Here is a 23,043-nt window from a genome sequence, read left to right on the forward strand (position 1 = left end):
TGCAGGAACTTGTTGCGGAGGGATTCAGTGACTTAAAATGTAGCTCCGCACATCTGGTGACTCATAGTATGTTCCTACACTAACAGTTCAGCTGCGACATGAACAGACACAGTGACTGAAATAATAATAATAATAATAATAATAATAATAATAATAATAAAAATAGGACAAGAATAATCTGATGACATCACACACGTTGTGAAAGACGACCAGGGATGATTGGTCGTGGACTAACGTGTAGTGTCATGTCTGTCGGCCAAAACATGGCACGATTTTATGACTCAACAATCACATTATGTGACATAGTGACTGTTGGAACGGACACAAATGTTGTGTAGTCTGAACCTGGCATTAAGAAAATATTTTAATATTGAAACAGCATGAAAGAGATTTTAGGGTGGAGTTTTTTCTGCTGCGTTAAGTCAGTTTTAAATGATTTAAAAAAATACCAGTAAGTGAAATGAACACCACTCTGACACAGTTTTAGGGGGATTTTAAAACTTCAAATAAATTTTATCTTCACTTTAAAAATTATTTTTCCCTGTCAGTTTAAATAAAGGAGATTTATTTGTGTTTGCTGGACACTCAGCAGGTCTTATTGAAGAGGACATTACCTTCCCCACCTCTTCATGTACAACCAGTCTCCACTGTTTGCCTTTTTATTTCCAGTACTGATAGTTTTGTTTTTTGATGATGCAGTGGTTTGTGTGAGATCAGGCTTTTCTTCTTCTGCTGGCTGTGTGGTGCCAACATTTCCTACCGCGTCATGCTGCACACGTAACAGCAGCTGTTTTCTGATCAACAAAATCTGCTCGCCTTTTTTGTTGCCCAGAATACGCTGGAAAGTGAAGCCTGGTGATAGGGTTACTCTACGGTGGCTCAGAGGGGACAGTAGCTGCAGTCACACATGAATAATTATCTACTGGGACAAAGAATTACAGGTTGACATTTAATGAAGGGCAGCCCTGATTACTTAGGGGCATTTTACCCCTCATTTTTAATTTTAAGGGCATTTTTATGAGCTGTTAAGGGCAAGTTGCTGAAGACCTCCATAAATTTCTCACGGTCTGAATGGCACGATCCCCCAGGAAAAATGCAGTAAAATTAAATTTGATCGGACTGTTGGCACATTTAATATTATTATTTATTCTATTTAATGTGAAGAGACAAAAGTTGGAGTGACCGGGGAAACAAATGTGCAGTCACGCCATCGAGGGCTGTGAGGCCGCAGCTTTTCTTTGAAAGTAAAGACTTCACCAGGTGCTGCTCTTTGGTTGAATTTGCTCCATCAGTGGATTCACCTGTTGGAGTGTTTGGTTTGGATGAAAACCTGCAGACTCTCGCCCCTCCGTGGCGTTACTGCACATCTGTGGTTTAGATGGAAGCACGTTTCTAAATGTGTGTTGTGGCAGAAATGTTTGCCGAGGGATTCCCTTTTCTCAGCGGTGCTCAATCAAGCGCTGTGACTACGCATAAATGCATACAAAAAATACAGAGGAATCTCTGTTATGTAATGCGCACTATTGCAAAAACACAGTGAATCTGTTGGTTTAAAGCAGAGTGGGTTCATTACTGGAGAAGTCAACATTGAAAAGGGATCAAATGAGAGATATTTATATCCCTAATTTGCCACATGAGATGAATTTATGTGGGTAAATATGACTGGAGTGTTAATAACTCAGCCATTTTGTCTTTCTGTTGTTTTTCTCTTTTTGGTCCAAAGACAAAACCCAACAGATTAGAAAACAGAAAGATCAACAATGTGCCAGCAGGGGTGCACGATATTGGATTCTTTGCTGATATCCGACATGCTGATATATAACAACTCATTTGGCTGATAACCCATACCGATATCAATATATCCACTTTTACCCCGCCTAATTTTAGTGATCATCAAGTCTCTTCTGTCGTGGAATTAACATCATATTATACATGCATACTGTAATCATGACGCCCACCAGCAGATGGAGACATGACGAACTTTTCAGTGTATGTAATATTCATTCATTGTAATTGTAATTCATTGGATACTGGCCGATACTGATGACGTGCCGATATTATCGTGCATCCCTAATGTGTAGTTAATCATGTGTGTTAAGTTAACACATCACTAGAATCATTTAAAGTTAAACTCGTAACAAAACACTCGGCCGCTCAGAAGCAATAGAAGTGGCCAACAGCATTTTTTAGTCACTTGGTTTGATCTGAATCACGAGTCACGACATTGTGTAAACCAGAAAGTCCAATGTTATTATACTTACACAACTATATTCTTCCTAGAAAACAATTAGAGAGATCGCTTTAACTGCCTCATCATGAGTTGTAATCACCCAGACGGGTCTGAGTCTTTGATGCTAAGATTTATCACCTAACTGAACAATGAAGCAACGTGATGGAAATAAAGAAGCACCAAAGACATTTTTATTCCCCCGATATGAAATCTATCCCTGAACGCTTGCGCTGAAAACACACCGGTGCCACCACATTGTGTCAAGTGCCACCCCTGGCTAGGGCTGCATCGATACGTCGACTAATGGATGACTAATCAACAATTAAAATAGAAAAGTACTATAAAAGTACCCAAATACTCTTATTGCAGCTTCTTACGTTCAAATATTGGCAGCTTTACACACTCTCACATGACGGTGAACTAAAACCCTTTGGTGTGAGTGTGAAACAAGACATTAGATGACATCATTTTGGGGTTTGGGAGAGACAGGCCGACATTTTTCAACATTTTTACACATTTTTCTGTAAAATGATTAGTCGGCTAATCAAAGGAATAATCGACAGATTAGTCGACAGTGAAAATAACCGTTAGTGGCAGCCCTACTCCTGGTACACACTGGACGCATCACGCTGCAGCTCGTCAACAGACGACCACGCAAAGTTATTGTAACTGAAACATCTGTACTTCCTCCTCCTCTGCGTTAGCTTAAAATCATGTGTGTACAGCCACTAATTAAGCTTGATGTCTCACCTGAAGAGCCGATCTCCAGAGCTGTTACTCACCAGGCGATATCTTTTTAGCTATTGTCTTTATAATGACGGGACTGTGGGTCGTTTAGCTCGGGACATTTCTCGACCTCAACAACAAGTCTCTCCTCATGCATTCTTCGTCACACATGAGACACAGCAACAGCTGCAGAGTTCTCTTTATACATCCATGGTGAGGGGACGAGTCGAGCTGCTATAGGAACAGAGAAAAAGAGCTGCTACGGAAGCTGGTGTGTACAAGCAATTTATTCTGGGGGCGGTGAGGCTGGAAACAGGACAGTGGCGTGAAGTGCCTAGCCACCACCAGTGTGTGGTTGTGCATTGGAATAATATGGGCGTTGCAATTCCGAGTTCTTAAATTAATAAAATAATATTTTTTTTACTAAAATGTCATGTTGCCAAGAATAATGTTATCGCAAAAATACCCTAAATATAGTGATTTTATTTCAGGGTCATATCGCCTGGCCCTGTCATTCCATCTGGAAAGAATGTTCTCATATGAGGCAGTTGTGTTTTGTTTGTATGGAAGCACAAAATGAAAGAAGAAAATAATCAAATGTGATGAATTGCAATACGATTTTAAACCATTTCTCAAGTGACATTACAGAACAGTTACTGTATTGTGATATATACCATAACCTTGATGTACAATTATGATGTCATAGAATATTTCTGCCATATCGCCCACGCTGTGCAACCAAACTCCTCTCAAAGTGCCATCACAGTCCTTGTGAGATACAGCACAGTATAAATAAGTGACTCCTGTTGCCATATGTCCGTATAAATGTGACATGATAGGTTCAAACATGCATCAGAGCATCACCAGCAATGAAGCGCCTCGTGCTTCAGCGGCAGGGGAAATCTGCATTGTCAGTTACTAAGCAACAGCCACGGAGCAGAAAAGTGGAGCAAATATTGCAGCCAGTGAAAACTGCAGGGGCCAAACTTTGTCTTCACACTGTTCTGTATGAGACAGCTGACAGCCGGAGTGTCAGCCATATTATTTCAGCCTTTCCACACACTCTTAAAATGGATGTGTTATTCTCAATGAGTGCGTAGGCGGGGATACTACACTTTGTGTTACTTTGAAGACAGCGTGCATTAGAACAAGTGCAAATATGATCACATGTTGGCGCAGCATGTGCTGTGTTCTATGTGTTGTGTTGAAAAGAAATGCCAGACCGGCTGTCCTTAACTGAACTCTCAGATATGCAGAAAACACCTGTATGAGAGCAGCTGTTTTAAGACATGCATGTGTGTGTGTGTGTGAGAGAGAGAGAGAGAGAGAGAGAGAGAGTGTTTGTAGACCAGTGATCCAGCAGTTTGTCTGGGTGGGCTCTTTGTTTTGATTTCTTCTNTCAGATATGCAGAAAACACCTGTATGAGAGCAGCTGTTTTAAGACATGCATGTGTGTGTGTGTGTGTGAGAGAGAGAGAGAGAGAGAGAGAGAGAGAGAGAGAGAGTGTGTGTAGACCAGTGATCCAGCAGTTTGTCTGGGTGGGCTCTTTGTTTTGATTTCTTCTCTTCTTCTCTCCGTTCCAATGCTTCCCCCCTCTCCTATGCAGCAAGGACAAGTTTGGAAGGTTTGCAAAGTTTATCACCTTCCACTGATGAAACCCCACCCCCCTTCACCCTTCCTCACCTCCCTCCCTTCCTCCCCTCCTCGTCCTCCTCCTGGCTACCTGTACTGATCTGTTGGTCCTCTCCTTTGTCCCTCACTCCTCTTCATGTTTGAATCTGTAACGCTGAGACTAAGGCTGGGCTCCATTCACCAACCCCAAATGGAAATTCAGTGTGTTCTTCATTTGCTTATGAGACAGCTTTTACATGCAAATTGTTTTTTTCCGTAGCGCAGATACTTTACCAGTTTACTAGTCTGCTAACAGCCAAAACTAGATTTTACTCTCTGTTTTTGTGAATACCAGAAATGTGTCACAATTAAGTCACATGACTGCGGCATTTAAATATGCTGATTTGATCTATATGTGGCTGCAGTGTGACTCAGAGCTCCCAGAGACAGTTCAATGTTCAATCTGATGATCACAAACATGGAACATATTTATTTAAAATGTATGTCTACTATGATGAATCATAACAATGATATATATGGATGTTATATATTGTTTATCGGTTTATCAGTAGGGGTGTAACAACTCACAGATTTCACGGTTTGGTACAACGAAAAAAGTAGAAATGCCAAAGAAATTTCCTTGATTTTTAAATGTATAAAAACTAAGATACATTGGGCTTTTTTTTTGTTGTTGTTGTTGTATAAGGGGTATTATGGGCCCGTTAACCTACTGTACTATAAAAAATACTAGGTTGCTTTTGACATCAGAGCGGATAATATCTGTCTTTTCTGTCGCCCACTGGGAGTCAGCGGCAAGTTGCTACGTCGCATGAGCTCTCTGAGCTTTTTCAGTCAGATTAATACATGAATAATCTCAGTTAAATGCCACAGCCGTATAAACACAAGCTAAACAGCCGTCACTAACGTACCTTTGTCTTCACACAACTATGGTTAAATGTGATAAGACCAAAGGACTGGACGGAGGCCATCATCAAAAATGCTCACATGTGCAGCGCACACTTCATATCAGGTTAGGGAAAAAGTATTTCCTGTTGTAGGGATGAATAAGGTTATGTGTATTAAGGGTTATCATGTCCACCTCATCAGAAACTGGGGAGGGATTAAGAGGAATATTGGATTTCTCTGCAACGCTAACTTTTTAGCACATTAGCTAACGTTAGCTTCCATAGCAAAACAAACAAGTGTGGTCCTCCTTTGTAAGATTGGCTTCCTGTGACATCATCCATCCACTGAGTGAGAGCATACGGGTCGGCCAGTCTGGTCCCGTTGGTCAGTGTTTACTTATTCAAGTAACACTGGCGGTCCCGGAGAGTGAGTGACCTGACATGGTGCGTTGGTAAATTCAGTCTGACGCTCTGCACTAAAATGAGAGCCCTGTTGGTGGAAGAAACGCAGCGTTATATTTCTACGTGAGTAAACCAACGGTTGATAAAGATAGAAATACATTACTAGCATTACTGGTTTATAATGCGTACCGAACCAACAGCCTCGTGCCAAACAGTTCAATGTGAACACGTGTGTTGTTACACCCCTATCTTTTTAGTAGCTACCAGCTAATCATCACTTAACCACTCATATAAATGTCTTTGAAGAAAGTCTTCTTCATAAATTAACTGATTTGGCAGTCGATTCATCATCTACGGCTGCATCATGCCAACAAGCTCCTTAATAGATGCAGGTTTAATCCTAAAAAATATTTTTGTGAATTTGTTTCCAAGCTCCAAGTTCAACAATGCTGACAAATGCAGAAGGATGAGTGAAGATCATCCTCCTGCCAGCAGACAGTCCAGGCAGTCAGCCAGCTCTCAGTTGTAGTGGTTCTCTTGTGGTTCTGTTCCTAATCACGTGAAGCCATCCATTCTGTGGAGCTCTTTAGTTTTTTCTTTCTGCGTCAGTTAATCCCTCCATGTGAAAATGAGAAAGCTCACACTGTGAGGAACGACACACAGAAACTAATTCATCTCAGCGAGGACAAGTATGTTTCTGCGTGGTTTACGGAGACTCTGAAGGATCACTATAAAGGTGCCATGGGGTGTTGGAATATTTCATCCAGTAATGAGTAGCCGTAATTAGTTTTCAGATGTAGGTTTTCTCTGGCCCAGCTCTACCCAGTCCAGGGTCCCCTGCCATATGTTTCAATGTGGGGACCCTTTGAGAAGCTCAGCTGTTAATTGCTGCCCGGAGTGGAGAAACGATGGTGGAGGCGAGACTAAGGTCTGTTCTGGTATCCAGGCAACAGTTCCCTTACTCCTCCCTGACCACTACTGATTCTCAGCTTATTCCCATGCCCCTTCCCTTCATTCACTGCGTCCTTCCTTCCATCCATCCTTCCATCAGCCCCCACCCCACCCAAAACCCAGCCAGCCAGCTTATTGCACTAGCCACCACCAGCACTAATGGGCAATGCCACGCCATTTAAATGACAGAAAATGATCAGTCAATCTTCATGCTTTTGTCCTGTGATGCCAAGCAGCCACACAGCCAATTCTGTTCTTCACTTCTCACAGTAAAATAATTTAGTGAGTAATGTAGTTGAAGCTAAATCTACTGGTGACGCTGCAATGGTGTGGCTATATCTGCGAAAATAAGATCTCCAGTATGTTAGTGTAATAGATCCAAGGTTTTGCATGTTTTAGCCCATTAATTACAACTCATGTAACTTACTGTACATTACTGCCAACCATTATCTACAGCATAGGTGTTCACATTAAGTGTTTGTGAATGTGTTTTATCTCTTTGTCAAAATCACGTCACTGTCAACCGTGAGGCAGCTCTGAGATCAGACAGTGATGGCAACTGTTCATTTTGTTGCCTACAAGTGATTGTGGGAAATTCGAGCCCAACATGAAGAGTCAGCTGCTGTACAGCATCACCTCCACAAACCGTATCATCAGAAAATCAAACCAGATGATCAGAATAATGTGAGTTTTGGTAGTTTCTTGTAGGGGTGGGCGATGAATCGAATGTAGTCGGTGTATTGCGGCTTGTTCCACGTGGGATGATAAAATGACTACCACGAACATCGATTTTAAATTGCAACGTCTTTATTTATTAAACCACCGGCGTGAGATTCACTTTGGCGTTTCAGTTCTCTCGCTGTCTCCTTCTGACACACACACACACACACACACACACACACCAAGAAAGACTCACAGATATGATTCGTCACACTCCACCCATCCAGGCATCTCTCTCCTGGGCAACAGTGTGTGAGCAGGCAGAGCTTTTGTCTAAACCGCTACTATACAGTTGGATTTGCAACCATGGAGCACCAGTGCAACTTGCAAATACTAGTAATATATAAACTGGAGAGCTGTTAGTTTGTTACTTGTTTACAGTGAGTACATTTCTATATTTAACAGCACCGCGTTAACAGTTTAACTTAATGAGTTCAACATTAGTGTGAGCAGATTAGTGTTGTGACGTTCACGAACGAACCGATTCTATTGAACAGCTCGTTAACATGAACGATGGGAACCGAGTCGCAGCTGGGAACCGTTCTTTTTTTTTTTTTTTTGTTAATATCACTGTGTGCTCCTCCTTTGCTCCTCCCCTGAGCAAAATTCATTGTAGCCTGCTTTGTTTTTTAATGTTTATTTGTAAGTGTTAAGGTCACGGTGTTGCATGAATAACAAGTCATGGTCGCTTTACACACATACAAACAATTTGTATAAAGGGTAAATCCAAAATAGTGATGTCACTGTCAAAGCAGAGTGATATGGCGCAACCTTGTGGAATATTTACAGTGAATCCAGATCAGACTTTAAAATCTAGTCCACACCTGTCAAATGAGGTTATAATCAATATTTCAGCATAATTCAAACTCAGATATTGGTGGGATATCTAATTTTGTATTATTTTGTTCCAAATCTCACCCCATCATACCTCCCAGTGATTATTTCCAAGATAAAATGAGTTACCACCAGGCTGGCTTGTTAAAACTTAATAAATATAAAAATCAGTCAAATGAGCCAGTTTTTTGAACGGCTCTTTGAAAGGAACGGCTCACCAAGATCCGGCTCCCCTCAAAGAGCCATAAATCCCATCTCTAGAGCAGATGGAGCATTTATCTAATCTGCAGGGCTCCAGACCACTTCAGTCACACTTTGCAACCATGGAGCACCAGTACACCTTGCAAATACTAAATACTATACTATAATATATGAACTGGAGAGCTGTTAGTGTGTTTCCTGCTTACAGTGAATACATCATCACATTTAACGACATCGCGGTAACAGTTCAACTTAATGATTTCAACTGTAGTGTGAGCAGGTGGACCATATGTCTTGGTACCTGCAGGGTTCCAGACCGTGAAGTCACATTTTGTGACCATGGAGCACCAGTTCAGTTTGCAAATACAATAATATATGAACTGAAGAGCTGTTAGTGTGTTTCCTGCTTACAGTGAATAAATCTTTGTGTTTAATGGCACCGTGGTAACAGTTTGATTTATTAAGTTCAACAGTAGTGGAGAGCAGACGGAATGTTTATCTTTCTACCTGCAAGGTCCCAGACTGCGAATGTTACGTCACATTTTGCGACCATGGAGCACCAGTGCAACTTGCAAGTACTATTAATATATGAACTGGAGAGCTGTTAGTTTGTTTCTTCTTTACGTTTAACGGCACCGCGGTAACAGTTTAACGTTCTGCTAACTGCTCACATCTAACTGTTGATTAAAACAACATCATCACCTCTGGCTGGGACGAGCCAGATACTTCAAAATAAAATCACCACTTTTTTTATAACAGTACTTTATTTAACTTTATTACAACAGTGGCTTCTCAGATACTTTATTGTAACTGTAGTTCATTTAATAATTTTGTATTTTAGTAGACTGCAGTAGTTTAGAGGAGATTTCAAAATATCGAGATATATATCGTGTACGGCGATACAGCATAAAAATATTGCGATACTGTTTTTGAGCCTTATCGCCCAGTCCCACTTTCTTGCATTATAAAAGGTTGCTGTCTTGGATGTTGGAGCTTCCTACAATCATTTGAACGCACCAACAAGTAAGTAAATAAATCAGTTAAGTTTATGTGTAGAGTACCTTTCTAGAGCAAGTATTATAAATTTAAAAACAACAGCATAAGATCAACAAGAAATCATCAGAAAGTTTTCAGGCTTTACTTTTAAAAGTTGTGCAGCAGCCTGAAAGTCTAAAGCTGTTCTGAGTTTGGGCTAAAACATGGGAAACACTTGTACAGTCCTTTCAGTCAGCATACCAATGTTATGTGATAACCGGACAGTGTTTTTTATCCTGCAGTTCCCCGGCGTGAGTCAAAGGGTAACTACATTTTTAGTGGCCAACGTAGAGACTAGTCTGTTGTGTAGGGTGAGGCTAGTGGTGTGTTGTCATCAGAAGAGCACTGTGTTAGCAAAAACAACAAGGCTTGTGCTTTTGCAACTGCATGGATTTAACAGTCACATCTTGATTCCTTGCTTCTCATTTTACATAGTTAAAATTCAGTCTGCCTCTCACACACCTAAACAGATTTTCTCGGGCCTGTAGCTGTTGAGTAAACACACAGCGGCGGAGATTTTAAGCGTCGACGGCTGTTGAAATTGGAAATCTGGTCAGGTGTGAGAGAGGTGGGCGCAAGGAAGCAAGCTGAGACTTGAGGTCCAGTCTGTGTCATTGATGGGTTTTGAAATCATGTTGGTGTTGTATGTTTTTCTGTGTCAACCCTCCCTCTCCCAAGTGTCCAAGTGTTCTGTGTGCGAGACCCTGCAGTAGTGGGTGTGTTTCAGACCCAGCTCTACCAGAGCTCAGCATGCCTGTTTCTGGTGTCATAGTGCGTTCACTAGCTTCAGCTACAGACTGAACACACAAACTGAACTGGGGTTTGGCGAGGTAGCATGATACATGTTGTGTAGGTGACGTTGCTCGCAGTGTAGGCTATCCTGTCAGATAATTCTTCTAGTGAATTAAACCTATTTTACACCTGCACCATTTTGCATCCCATGTTGAAATATAGCAGATGTAAAGTGGCAGCAGATGTATTTCCTCTTTAACTTGGAGTTAAAGTGGCGAAAGCCGCAGCAGTGGCTCTGATGTGAATTTGTAGTGGTTAATCTTTAAATTTAAAGGGCGGGAGAAAGGCTCATTTTTTTTGCACTGATCTCTGAGGGTCGAGGGTTTTCAAGTCACCAACCACACCCATCGTCAGTCGTTTGGACCACGATGCAAACTGTGACTGCTGTGAAATACTTGATAAGTCTAAATCTCCACTTCTACATGTGAACAACAGCAGAGTTTTCAGGAGGCGTCTCATCGTGTTTTGATACCTGGGTTGTCAGTTACCTTCTGTGCTTGTGTGAACTAGCATGTGTTGCTGTTTTGCGGTTTCATTTTGTACTGGCCTGATGCTGGAAACGTTTCCGCGCCATGCAAACTGAAATCCAGGTTCCCGGTTGTGGTGCTGTTAGCGTTGACATGTTACTGCAGGTACAAACATTACATTTAAAGCATAGCATTTTGTGTTGTAGTTTTTTTATTTTGGTAACTTCATGTTACTTTTTATGGCTTTTCTAAATGTGAGCTTCCACTTTCTAAACTTAAAACCTTAAACCATGAGGAACTGAATCCTCAGAACGGTCACTGACCTCTTCTAGGATTGTTCCTCTGTGTTGGCAGCCAACAGACTTTATGCATTCACTCTGTTTATGGCACATGCATGGACCACATCTTCCTCACCATTCACGACTACACTTCCCATGATGCATGAGCGCTGTTGCTTCCTGCCAGAGTCAGGGCAATCAGGCAGATGCTTAGATAAATAGATGAGAATATGTAGCGTATAAAAATAAGGCAGCTCTGCAGGTGTAGTGGAATAATTAAAGTACGGCTCTCTCTCTCTCTCTCTGACCACTTATCTGTCTCTCTTTCTTAAGTCATTTCTCCGTGTGCCCCCTTTACTTCAACTCTCCCTCTTTCCCTTTCTCTTCCTTTTTTTTCCTCTTCTGTTTCATTCAACCCCTTCTTCATTTTACCCGTCCATCACTCTGCCCGTCATGCAGTGCTACTAACCGGTGATGGCACAGAGACACTTGAGTGTGAAACTGAAACCCTCTCATTACCTGGGACTCTCTCAGTGGTTCTCAGCCTCCGTGTGCTGTGGATAACTTTTGGCAAAGCGTAACTTATGACGGCAGGAGAGGCTGCCATTTCTGGATGATCACAATGACGCTAAATTATTAGAAGCTCAAATTTGTTTACTCCAGACCTGTGATCATAACGAGGGCCAGCAAACATGTGCAGAGCAAGTGTTTGTATTTTAAATTTCAGGGCAGAGCTCCCTGACGTCTCTCCGCAGCTCAGCAGGTGAGAACCACTGATCAATACAGGCTCTCGTTCAGTCTTTTACAACAGTTGAAGCTGGTTTATCCAAACATGAAAACCACAGACTTCCAAACTTAATTCAGCAAAGTGTAAATCCACCCTGTTGATAGTTTTTAATCTCCTTGTTGACGTGCATCTTAATGTTTAATCAGACTGCACAGGTCACCTGGCAATCAAGTTTGCGTGTGTTCGTTTTCATGTTTTGAACATGCCTCTGGTCCGAAACTTCACTAAATGTCAGTGATGTCAATATTTCATCCACCTGAACCCCCTCTCACATCCCGGGCCGGGATAAACCAGTTTTCACTCTGAGCACTAAATGTTCCCCTGGTGATGACCACACATCTAACATGCCTGACCATGAGGAAAGAAAATGTTAGATCCATAGAAATAACAGTCATAAATGCTGAAATGTAAGCAGTGCAGTGCATACCATGTTTTTTGTTGTGTACCTTCTCACGTCTTCCTCTCCTCTCCCCTCCAGGCATGTGGCGATCCCAAGGCGAAGCCCTCCTATCTCGTTGATAAGAACTTGGAGTCTGCGGTTAAATTTATTGTCAGGAAGTTTCCTGCTGTGGAGACGCGGAATAATAACGTAAGTGCAGCTGCATGTGCGTCTGCCCTGTGTTTTTATGTCGTGAAGAGGAAGAGGATGAAAGGATGTCTGCACTGGTGTGATTGATTCAGCTTCACATGCTTACCTTCAATTTTTTAATCTAGACTGGAAGTTTATTTTTTCCGCATCTAGTACTTTAAAAAAAGTTGCCTTTGAATCTGAGTTCAGCAGATCTGGAAAATGTATAGAAAAATCTGTTGTACTAAATTCCTGATATTTTAATATAGCAAATTATGCAATATTACTAAAGATTAATTATCAATCACAATATCCATTAATATTTAATTAAGTGATTATTCATGTACTCTTTTAATCGTCACAAATGATCGATGTATTGATTTGTGGATGCCAAGTATAGATTTTTAAAGAATATATAAATTATTAAAATTGCAATTGAGCTAACTAATTAAACTTTTGGTAGCCTACTATAATAAAAAAGAAATATTGTATTTTTCAGTCCCCTACATACATTTTGCTGCAATTAAAATGAAATGAGATGAACAGACTTTGCAAAACTTGTTAGATAAAACAGACTTTTTTTTCTCTGGGGATATAATTTGAGATAACGTATCGTTCTATAAGCCATCGCAATACTGCAAACATTTTATTAGTATTGTGATGATATCGTATCGATGGGTGATTCTAACTGAATTTCTGAAATACTGAGAAAACAAAGCAACTTCTCTTTTGTGAAGTTCACACTTACAAGTGTTTAAGTATTTTACTTTATAGATAACTATGATCAAAACTGAGTCGAGTTCCTTTTTTGATTCAACAGAAGTTTTAATTACTGATCAAATCAGCACAAGGAGACATCCAGAAATATTAAGTGACAACATGAGTTTGCTCACTCTAATTGTTTGGATTGATTTTTGCTGCAAATTCACTTTTATTTTCATATGCAGTGTTTAGTCAATACGATACACAATACGATATTATCAAAATAATCAAGTCGCAATACAATATTATTGTGATTTTAAATATATTGCGATATATTACTTTTTCAACTGTCAATTATGCCCTCAAAGGAAAACTTTGTCACCATCTTTTTTATGATGAAGTTTTCAGTCTGTTTATCTCGCTTCAGCAAAATGTATCTAGTGGACTGAAAAAGCAATTGATTATATTATTCTAATAGGCTACCTAAAGTTGTTTTTGCCATATTAATATTTTCTATAATAAATCAATATTTGACACTGTATGACGATACAATATTGACACACACAAATACAATATGTTTTTATTCCCCCCCTCTCTGAAGGTGGAGGTTTTTGTGGGTCCGTGAACGCAGCACAGGCAGAGCTCGCATTAGTTCTTTGTTTTCCTCAGCAGCAGTTTCTGACTCGCGGGGTGGATAATTGACCTGTCAGTCAGATCAGAGAGGAGCAGCTGCTGCGCGTGAATGCAAACTGTTAGACCCAGCACAATGAAGTTTCAATTTCAATGCACCTGATGTTCTGCTGCTCGAGTTTGCTCTGTGCTCCAGCAGTGTGGTGCTTTAAATAACTGAGCCGACACATTACAGATGCACCATATTGGATTTTTTTCCCGATATCTGATATATTACAACTTCTTTGGCTGATAACCAATACCATATATATCAATATAGCCACCTAATTTTTAGTGATCAGCAAATTTCTTATGTAATGGAATTACCATCATATTAAACATATATACTCTGATCGTAAAATGTGTTTAATATTCATTCATTGTGCAAAACAAGAAAAAGCATGTTTGCTGATTCTGTTCTGCATTTTAAAGCCGATATCAGCCGATACCGACGACGTGCTGACATTATGGTCCCTCCCTAGTACACATGCTCCAGTAGTGCTCCTAATCAACGGTCCTGCTGCAGAAATAAAAAATCTATTTGCAGCGGCAGATGTTTTATTCAAGGTGGGACGGCAGTGTGAAACCCTTTATGTACCGATAGTTTGTCACACTTGTACAAAAATGTCTTTAATAACAAGACTATTAGCAAATTGAATCTACATTAAATTAAGTACAATTGTGTGTGTGTGTGTGTGTGTGTGTGTGTGATTGCACTAAACTGAGTCATTGCTCATCAAATGTTTCTTTCAGCTTTACTTGTTAGCTTAGCTTGTAGCTTCTGGCCTATGTGTTTATGTCAAATTGTCATTTAGCAAACAGCATTGTGCGTGTGCGTGTGTGTGTGTGTGTGTGTGCGCGCGCGCGTGTGTGTGCGTGTGTGTGTGTGTGAGTGTGAGTGTCTAGCTAACTGCTTTATTCAGTATAACTGTGCAGAAATTGTCTCTTACGTTGTTTTCTGCTTTGTTTCTGTGTTTGTTTGTGTTTTGCATGCTAAACTTGGCTTATTCCGGACTTGTGCTTTTTGGTAAGTTTTTGTATCTAAGTTTCTGTAACTTTTGGATTTTAGTTCACGTACCTTAAGTTTTATAATGACGTGCTTTTTGTTTATTTGTTTACCTGTTTTTAAAGCTGTTTTTTGGAGTGTGTTTTTGCTTTGCTCTGCTCTCCCTCCTCTCTGCTGGCAGCGTTTTTACTTTCTATCCTTCATCCACTGAGTGACTGTGTGGCTGGTTAACTACCTGGTTTGCCAGCTGGCTGACTGTTGGTTTGTTAGATGGCTTGATGACCGACAGACTGGCTGTTTAAAGTGACTGGCTGACTGCCTGCACGAAGGAGTGTTAGGGAGCAGATGTAGTGATTTGTTGTGTCCGTCAGTTCACTGTCTATTCTTAATGGTTAGTCTCTGTGCTGATCACATCCTTATCTGCCTCCGTCAGTTGGCAGTGGCGTGGACTTTGGTCATTCCAAATTCTGCAGAAAGGGCAGAAAACCCTCTGATTGCCCATCCAGAATTTAAAAATATTGTCTTTGCTTGACTGTGGGTAGAGTAAGAGAGGTTTAAACTCCTTGGTGCAGCAGCAGTGTCACACTTTTATCATTTCTCACACCTTTTCTACTTTATCTCGTGCACCTGCACCGGTTAAAGTTACACTTCTGACCTGAGAGACACACACAGCTTTGGGGCTGGGTTACATTTACATACAGTGTGCTTTAGTCATGTCTGTCATGTAAATAGAAACTGCTTCTTCCAAGCTAAAGATGATGCCTTTTATTCCTCTTTATATGTCACAGCTTGTTGGAAGATTGATGAGACGATCTTTGCAAGCTGAGCTTTTATTTAAGTTTGGATTTTTAAGAACACGTTGCATCCACAGCTGAACTTTTCCAAACATCAAGAAGCACAGAAGAAGGTTTTGTCTTTTAATGCTTCTTCTAGTTTCTGTCTTTTAACTTTGACTTTGAGAAAACGCAAATCAAGACGCTATTGGGTGGACAGTCTGGGTTTGCACCGATAGTCAGATTTTACTTTGGTCAAACATTTTTAGTCACTCTGCAGCCGGGACGGTGATCGTCAAACACAAGCTGCTCTTTAAAAGTCTGAGCACCCCATATTTTATATTCTGATTCTCTTCCCAAACATAATAGCTCTTAAAAATTTAAGTGAAAAAATTCCTATTGAGCAAATTGAAAGTAAAACCTAACATGTTGATGTCGCTGCATCAGTGCGCCGCAGCAAAAATCCAAATGAGGGAAATGTTGAACCAAAGTAAAATGACTTCATGAACGTTTTCTTGTATCTAGTCATCTGTGTTTCTCTCTGTTTGTCTTAATGAAAGAAGAGCTGGATAAAGTTCTGCCAGCTCCAGTATCACTGAATTATTCAGCGTCTCATTTATATCAGTCTGCTGTTAATTTAGTCAAAATGAAGAGAAACTATAATTAATTAGGACAAGATCCGATAAACTGTATTGATCCCTGAAGGCAAAGAGATGAGTTAAAGTAACAGATATGCAGATACTCTTCACTCAAGTTCAAAAAAACAACTGTGGATGATGTGGGAGAAAATTATTTCCAGAGCGTATATGAGAGCATAACGACTTCTGAAGAGAAAAAATGCTTTGAGCTGGTAATTTTGATATAGCTGAATATGTAGTTGATAAATGTGCATGAAACATTTCAGCTCAGGGAACAGAACGTATCAGCTCATATTAGGACTGATTCGTCAGCGCAGCCTTAAAACACAGAGAAACAAAGTGTAAGGTTTATAAAACACCCACTGAAAGACAAAAAGAGAGATCCAGTAAATGATGGCAGATACTCTTTTAGGTTTGACTGATATTCATATATAGTTATTTGTCCTGTAAGTTGTAGATTATCTCACGACCTTTTTGTAACTGTGTGTACGCTGCCGTGTTACAGCAACAGCTAGCTCAGCTGCAGAAGGAAAAGTCAGAGATTCTGAAGAACCTGGCTCTCTACTATTTTACCTTCGTAGACGTCATGGAATTCAAGGTGGGAAAACACACACACACACACCAACAGTACACTGTGAAGGATTGTATGGAGGTGATTCTGATGGAGGTTTTTATATTGACCTCTTAATCAACAGGACCATGTGTGTGAGCTGCTGAACACCATCGACGCCTGCCAGGTCTTCTTCGACATTGTGAGTACAAAACCTGAACGAGACGTTGACAAATCGTCACCTTTTGATTATAATGATCTATCTGACATTTTTATCAAGACTAAGTTATTCATACATTCTTATTCTGTTATAACTTAATAACATTATGTGAGGTTTTCTTATGAGTCATATGCATTTTTGGACATTTTATTTACCAAATCACCATCTATTTCTCCATAGAAAGCTTAAGAGTCAATATTTTTGTACATGTAGACACTGTTACAACACTAATGTTATGTTTTACCAACAAATTATAAGTAAACTGTTCATGTTCCTTGAAAATCATCGTGTGTTTTCATGTTGTGCAACATAGAACCCTTTTAACTCCAAAGCAGAAAGTATGTTCTTAGGATTAGAGGGTTTTATCTACATTTGATGTGTTCCTAAACCCCATTTACAAAGCTGGCAGGATTTTTATACGTCACACTGACAATCACTTTAAGGTGTTTGTCGTTTTTGTGTATGAAAGAGACTTGTTCCACAAATAATCTTTACCATATGGAATGCAAAAACTCTGAAGCTCCGTATCTCAAATCCTCTCAGAATGCAGATAGAACGTTATAATTCTCAGGTGGCGAAATGTTCTCAGTGGTCACTTTATTATTTACTATCTTTGAGAAATAATGTTCTCCGATACACCAGCTGAGCCATAAACTCTTGCTATATAGATAATGATGTATTAATCAAACAAGGCAAAATGTGAGCAGTGGTTTTGATGTTTTGTCCACATTTATAATACAGACAATGAAACAAACAACAGCTACAGCGTTTAGTTAAATTAATACCTCTCTGAAAGCGTTCACAAACAACTGAACATTTTAATCTGTCTAACTGTGGAATTTGTAGCAGACCTGTTGGACTGGATTGCATTAAATTGTACAGGTGTACCTTATAAAGTGGACATATATTTCTTTTTATCATTTTGTTGCTACTCTTTGAGAATACTCTGTCACCTGCCATATCAAGTGGAAAGGTCCGTCAAGATTAAAGTACAAATGTTTGTATGTGTGTGGTTTTATTGCAAAAGAGAACGAAGGTACACAGTTTAATCTACATATGCAAATCAACACATGGACAATACTTCTTTTAGAGGTCAGGGTTTAACATGAATGTTTTTTTTAATTGCCCAGTTGAGCTAGTGCAGGAGTCAGCAACTTCTTTAATAATATCTTTTAATATCTCTAACCACACAGTGGCTCCTCTGCAGTGGACTGTTTATGATTATTTGCCACTTTAACTTTGCAGAGTTGGCGGTGAAAACAAACAAATCTGTCCACCATTACTGTTGAATTCTCTGTTTTCCTTTTTTGGATTTGGAATCCATGGTTAGCCTCGCTACTCAGAATGAGTTCAGCACCATTGAGGTTTTGCTAAATTTAGAGGAAAAGGCACCAGGTCGTAGACGTGTGACGCTCATTTTAGTTGACAAAATGTCAAAACATTTTTTTAACTGGTGGACAGGCTACACATTTTTAAAAGCGCAGATTATAAAATCATGTTAGGCCTAGAACAGTGATGTATGAAAATAAAAATGTTAAAAGAATTTTTTTTTTTTTTTTTTTGGGACAAACCCACAGGGAGCCACTGTAGAGGGAATAAAGTGGAGTCACAGGTTGCCTACCTCTGCGCTAGTGGGTCACAACTCTACCCACCCATACTCAGTTTATTTGCCCCTATACGTATTGTTTTATTGTTTTAGTGGTAATCAAATACAAAATTGAGGTACCTTTGAAAGACGACCCAATTTTTCCACCTCGCTCTCAAACTTGCGGCAAACTGAGCAATACCTGTTAGAGTTTGAACCACATCGTCTAACGCCACCAACTCAGCTCCTGTTTCTAGGATACAGGAAATGCTCACTTGTGCTTTAGCTCTTAAACTTTGTCTTTCCTGCTGCTATTTTCTCACGAGAGCCTGATTGATACTGCACACGAGTAACTCTCTGGAATAAAACAATGTGATAGATTATTTTTTACCAGTTGCTGGATTGGGTGAGTGAGTTGCTAGATATAACAGGTTGCTTACACATGCTTCTCGAGATATTGGCTCACATTCACGTCATGCTTATAAAACTGTTGCTGTCAGGGTTGTTTTCTCCGCTGCAGGGAAGTTCATTAATTTATCTCGTCTTGTTTCCTGTCAGACGGTGAACTTCGACCTGACCAAGAACTACCTTGACCTGGTGGTGACTTACACTACACTGATGACAATACTGTCCCGCATCGAGGAGAGGAAAGCCATCATAGGACTGTACAACTACGCCCACGAGATGACGCACGGAGCCAGGTGACTGAAACACACTCAGGTCGATGAGAGAACGACCACAGCGGGACGTTAAAGCTCTTTAAGCGCTGTAAACTGTCTATGGTCGTGGTCTCTATGGTAACCGTGGTACTGTGTGTGTCGTAGTGACCGGGAGTACCCCAGGTTGGGCCAGATGATCGTGGATTACGAGAACCCTTTGAAGAAGTTGATGGAGGAGTTTGTTCCACATGGAAAGGTAGAAGAACTGTTGCTGTAATATTCAGTGGTGTGGTCTCTTCTGTAACTGTGGAGACAGAAACAATTCATATTAAACTGAACTGAACAGCTCGGTGGAAACAGAGCTAAAGTTCAAGTGTGGCTGCCAATGGTTGAGGAAATTTCTATGGATCAACCAACTAAACAAGCTGCAGAGCTGCTGGTTGCAGTCATGTTGATTTGAGCAGTGCTGCACAGTGCAGTAGAAATGCGGCATCAGATCGATCAGTCAGTGAAACAGTTTTCTGCTCTGTAACTGGGGGCTGAAGTCTCGACTTAATTAAAGAGAAAATAAAGTGAAGATTTAGACACCTCCACCGCAGTTGTTCCTGCAGACTGATGCAACACAGTGACACATGGTGATCAACTCGAGTGCCAGAAAGCTCACCTCCTGTCTCTCCTCCTGTTTCTCCCTCTTCATCCCTTCTCCTCCTGTCTCCTTCTCCAGTCTCTGTCAGATGCACTGATCAGTCTTCAGATGGTTTATCCCCGGAGGAATCTGTCCGCTGACCAGTGGAGGAACGCCCAGCTGCTGTCTCTCATCTCTGCTCCCTCCACCATGCTCAATCCTGCACAGTCAGACACTGTTAGTATGACCACGCTGAATATCTGCTGTTGAAGGGAACGTTTTAAATTAAACGTCCAGGAGCTCATGTTTCAATATTTACAGATGAAAGATTAAAAGTACATAACTTAAAATCTGTGGTGATAGCTTGAGCCTGAGCTTAATGAGGCATTTAATCCATTCTCATGTATGTGTGCTCCGTAAACCTCTGTGACAGATATTTGCCTCTGACTGATTCTAACTCTGAAAGTCAGCTGACATCATGTCCTGACGATCTGCTCCTCACTGCTGTCTGTCTTTAGATGCCGTGTGAATACCTGTCACTGGACGCCATGGAGAAGTGGATTGTTTGTAAGTGAAACGGTCGCTCATTCATCCAGTCATGTAAAACATTTATTTTTTGGCCTCTGAACTGCACTCAGTCACCTCTCCCTCTCTGTTCTCTCTCCAGTCGGTTTCATCCTGTGTCATGCGGTGCTGAACAGCGACGCAGCAGCGTTGTCTCTGTGGAAGCTGGCTCTGCAGAGCTCCACCTGCCTCTGTCTGTTCAGGGATGAAGTCTTCCACATCCACAAGGCTGCAGAGGACCTGTTTGTGAACATCAGAGGGTAAGAGCATGAGTGCATTAGGATACACACGGGCAGACAAACTGATTTTAGTATGTCTTTGCTCTTTTAACACGTCCTCTCTGCTCGTGTGTTTTCCAGGTACAACAAACGCATCAATGACATCAGAGAGTGCAAGGAGCAGGCCCTGTCTCACGCGTACGTACATGATCTTTTCACTAATCCCTGTGTCGCGTCCCAACTGGAATTTTCATCTAATTTTTCCTTTTTGTTCCTCGCATACAAAACATATTTCACATTTTATGATTTATTTCATATTCTCTGTTTCATCCATTTATATTCCTGCTCTTTGTTCCTGCCTCCATCTTTAGCCATCAGTTCAGTGCCTCCAGCCTTTTGTCTCTCTCAGGGAGTCCCACACAGTAGCTTCACCTCTCTTTATCCCTCATTCAGTTTTTTCTTCCCTTTTTATCCTCCCCTCTGTCTCATCTCTGCTTTTATCCTCATTACTTATTCCGTCTTCCCCTTTCATCTTCATTCTCATTCTTTCACCGTCACTGTCGTCTGCTTACTTTTTGTCCTCTTGCAGGGTTGTCCTGAAAGTGTCAAAATACAATATAATCATGATGCTTGTGTGTTTTGATGCTTCACTCTGACTCCCTCCGTCTCCCTCCCTCCGTCTGTCTGCAGAGGCTCCATGCACAGAGAGAGGCGCAAGTTCCTGCGATCGGCTCTGAAGGAGCTGGCCACCGTTTTAGCCGATCAGCCCGGACTGCTGGGCCCTAAGGTGAGACAGAACACCACCTTAAACAGTAAAACAGCACCTTAAATAACAAAAGATTCTGTTTAAGAGGAGTTTAATGAGCAGCACTAAATGAGCAACCTGGAGAAGTGCTGAACAAGACAAGGCAAGGCAAGTTTATTTATACAGCACATTTCTGCACCAAGGCAATTTAAAGAGCTCAACATAAAACACCGAGAGCATCAAGACAAAGTGCAAAAGACACACATTATAACGCCATTAAAGAGCAAGAGAATAGGAAATGAAATTAAAAACAAGACAGGTATAAAATACAGGAAAAAAAGAAATGAATAAATATCTGATTTAAGAAAAGGCAGCAGCAAACAGAAAAGTCTTCAGTCTTGATTTTAAAGAAGTGAGTTGGTGCAGAGCTGCAGTTTTCTGGGAGTTTGTTCCAGATATGTGGAGCATAAAAACAAAACACAAAACACAAGTTGATTCTCTGACGGACAGGAAGTCAGTGTAAAGACCTCTGAACTGGAGTGATGTGATCTACTTTGTTGGGCTAAGTAAGGACTCGAGGCAGCAGCGTTCAGAATCAGCTGTCTGATGGAGTTTTATGGAGACCTGTTAAGACACTTACAGAAGTCAAGTCTACTGGAAATAAAATAGCTCTAGTTTTCAGGTTTATGAACTGAAATATATAAAATCACTTTACATGATGAAATAACAAAATATAAGTTATGTGGGTCACCTCTAAAGTGAAAGTTAGATAATCTGTGATTTAAATTAAAGTTAACTAATGTAGGACAGCTGTACTTCTTCACTAGGAGCATAGTAAGGTATAGAATAAATAATTATAGAATAAAATAACTCAATAGGAACACAAACAGCAACAATATATAAATAATATTAATAAAGGAAAAGGACAAACAAGACATTAAATTTACAGTGGGGGTACTATATGACAGACATCGTTACAAGTCCTTCATTGGATACTGTATATTACATTTATTTTGTATTAGTGGTGGAGCAAAAAATCGATACAGCAGAGTATTTTGTGGCAACAGCAACAATATGTGGCAATGTCTAAAAGTTGGCATTCACTCGCAGCAGCTGCTCCTCTCTGACCTGATCAGCTCTGAACAGTTCAACATGTCAACTATCCACCCGGCACAACTGCTGCTGAGGGAGACAAAGAACTGACGGAGAGCTCGGCCTGCGCTGCATTCATGAACCCACAAAAACCTCAATTTAAAGAGGGGACACAGAATAATACACACAGGCATTTTAAAGAAAAACTTTGTCAGCTACCACCACATATACGCTCTTATTCTGTGGGAAACACTGTACATATTAAGGTTGGGGGGAAAAATCAATACAGCACAGTATCGCAATATTTTTGTCATATAAATTATTAATATTACAAATAGAAATAATCTTTTGGTAGTTTAATAGAATAATACAATCAGGTGCTTTTTAAGTTCAAGTTTAAAGGGATAGTGCACCCAAAAATGAAAATTCAGCCATTATCTACTCACCCATATGCCGAGGGAGGCTCAGGTGAAGTTTTAGAGTCCTCAC

General features: G+C 40.5%; 1 protein-coding gene across 5 annotated transcripts in view; it reads left to right on the forward strand.

The window, feature by feature from the left end:
* Nucleotides 1–23,043, forward strand: part of nckap1 (NCK-associated protein 1) — a 53,914-nt gene that overhangs the window by 5,219 nt on the left and 25,652 nt on the right. For 3 of the 5 annotated variants that reach the window (XR_007571740.1, XM_050071269.1, XM_050071272.1), the window contains exons 2-11: nucleotides 12,419–12,529; nucleotides 16,802–16,894; nucleotides 16,992–17,048; nucleotides 19,210–19,352; nucleotides 19,476–19,566; nucleotides 20,035–20,172; nucleotides 20,454–20,502; nucleotides 20,603–20,759; nucleotides 20,859–20,915; nucleotides 21,408–21,504. Coding sequence is in view for 4 of the 5 variants with exons in the window: in XM_050071269.1 (XP_049927226.1) it covers nucleotides 12,419–12,529; nucleotides 16,802–16,894; nucleotides 16,992–17,048; nucleotides 19,210–19,352; nucleotides 19,476–19,566; nucleotides 20,035–20,172; nucleotides 20,454–20,502; nucleotides 20,603–20,759; nucleotides 20,859–20,915; nucleotides 21,408–21,504 (993 nt within the window). In the remaining variant the exon portion in view is untranslated. The remainder of the gene's footprint in view (nucleotides 1–12,418; nucleotides 12,530–16,801; nucleotides 16,895–16,991; nucleotides 17,049–19,209; nucleotides 19,353–19,475; nucleotides 19,567–20,034; nucleotides 20,173–20,453; nucleotides 20,503–20,602; nucleotides 20,760–20,858; nucleotides 20,916–21,407; nucleotides 21,505–23,043) is intronic. The other 2 variants (XM_050071271.1, XM_050071273.1) reach the window with 1 other exon arrangement.

This window comes from Epinephelus moara, chromosome 19 (assembly GCF_006386435.1).
Source record: "Epinephelus moara isolate mb chromosome 19, YSFRI_EMoa_1.0, whole genome shotgun sequence".
In the NCBI taxonomy this organism is placed as follows: Eukaryota; Metazoa; Chordata; class Actinopteri; order Perciformes; family Serranidae; genus Epinephelus; species Epinephelus moara.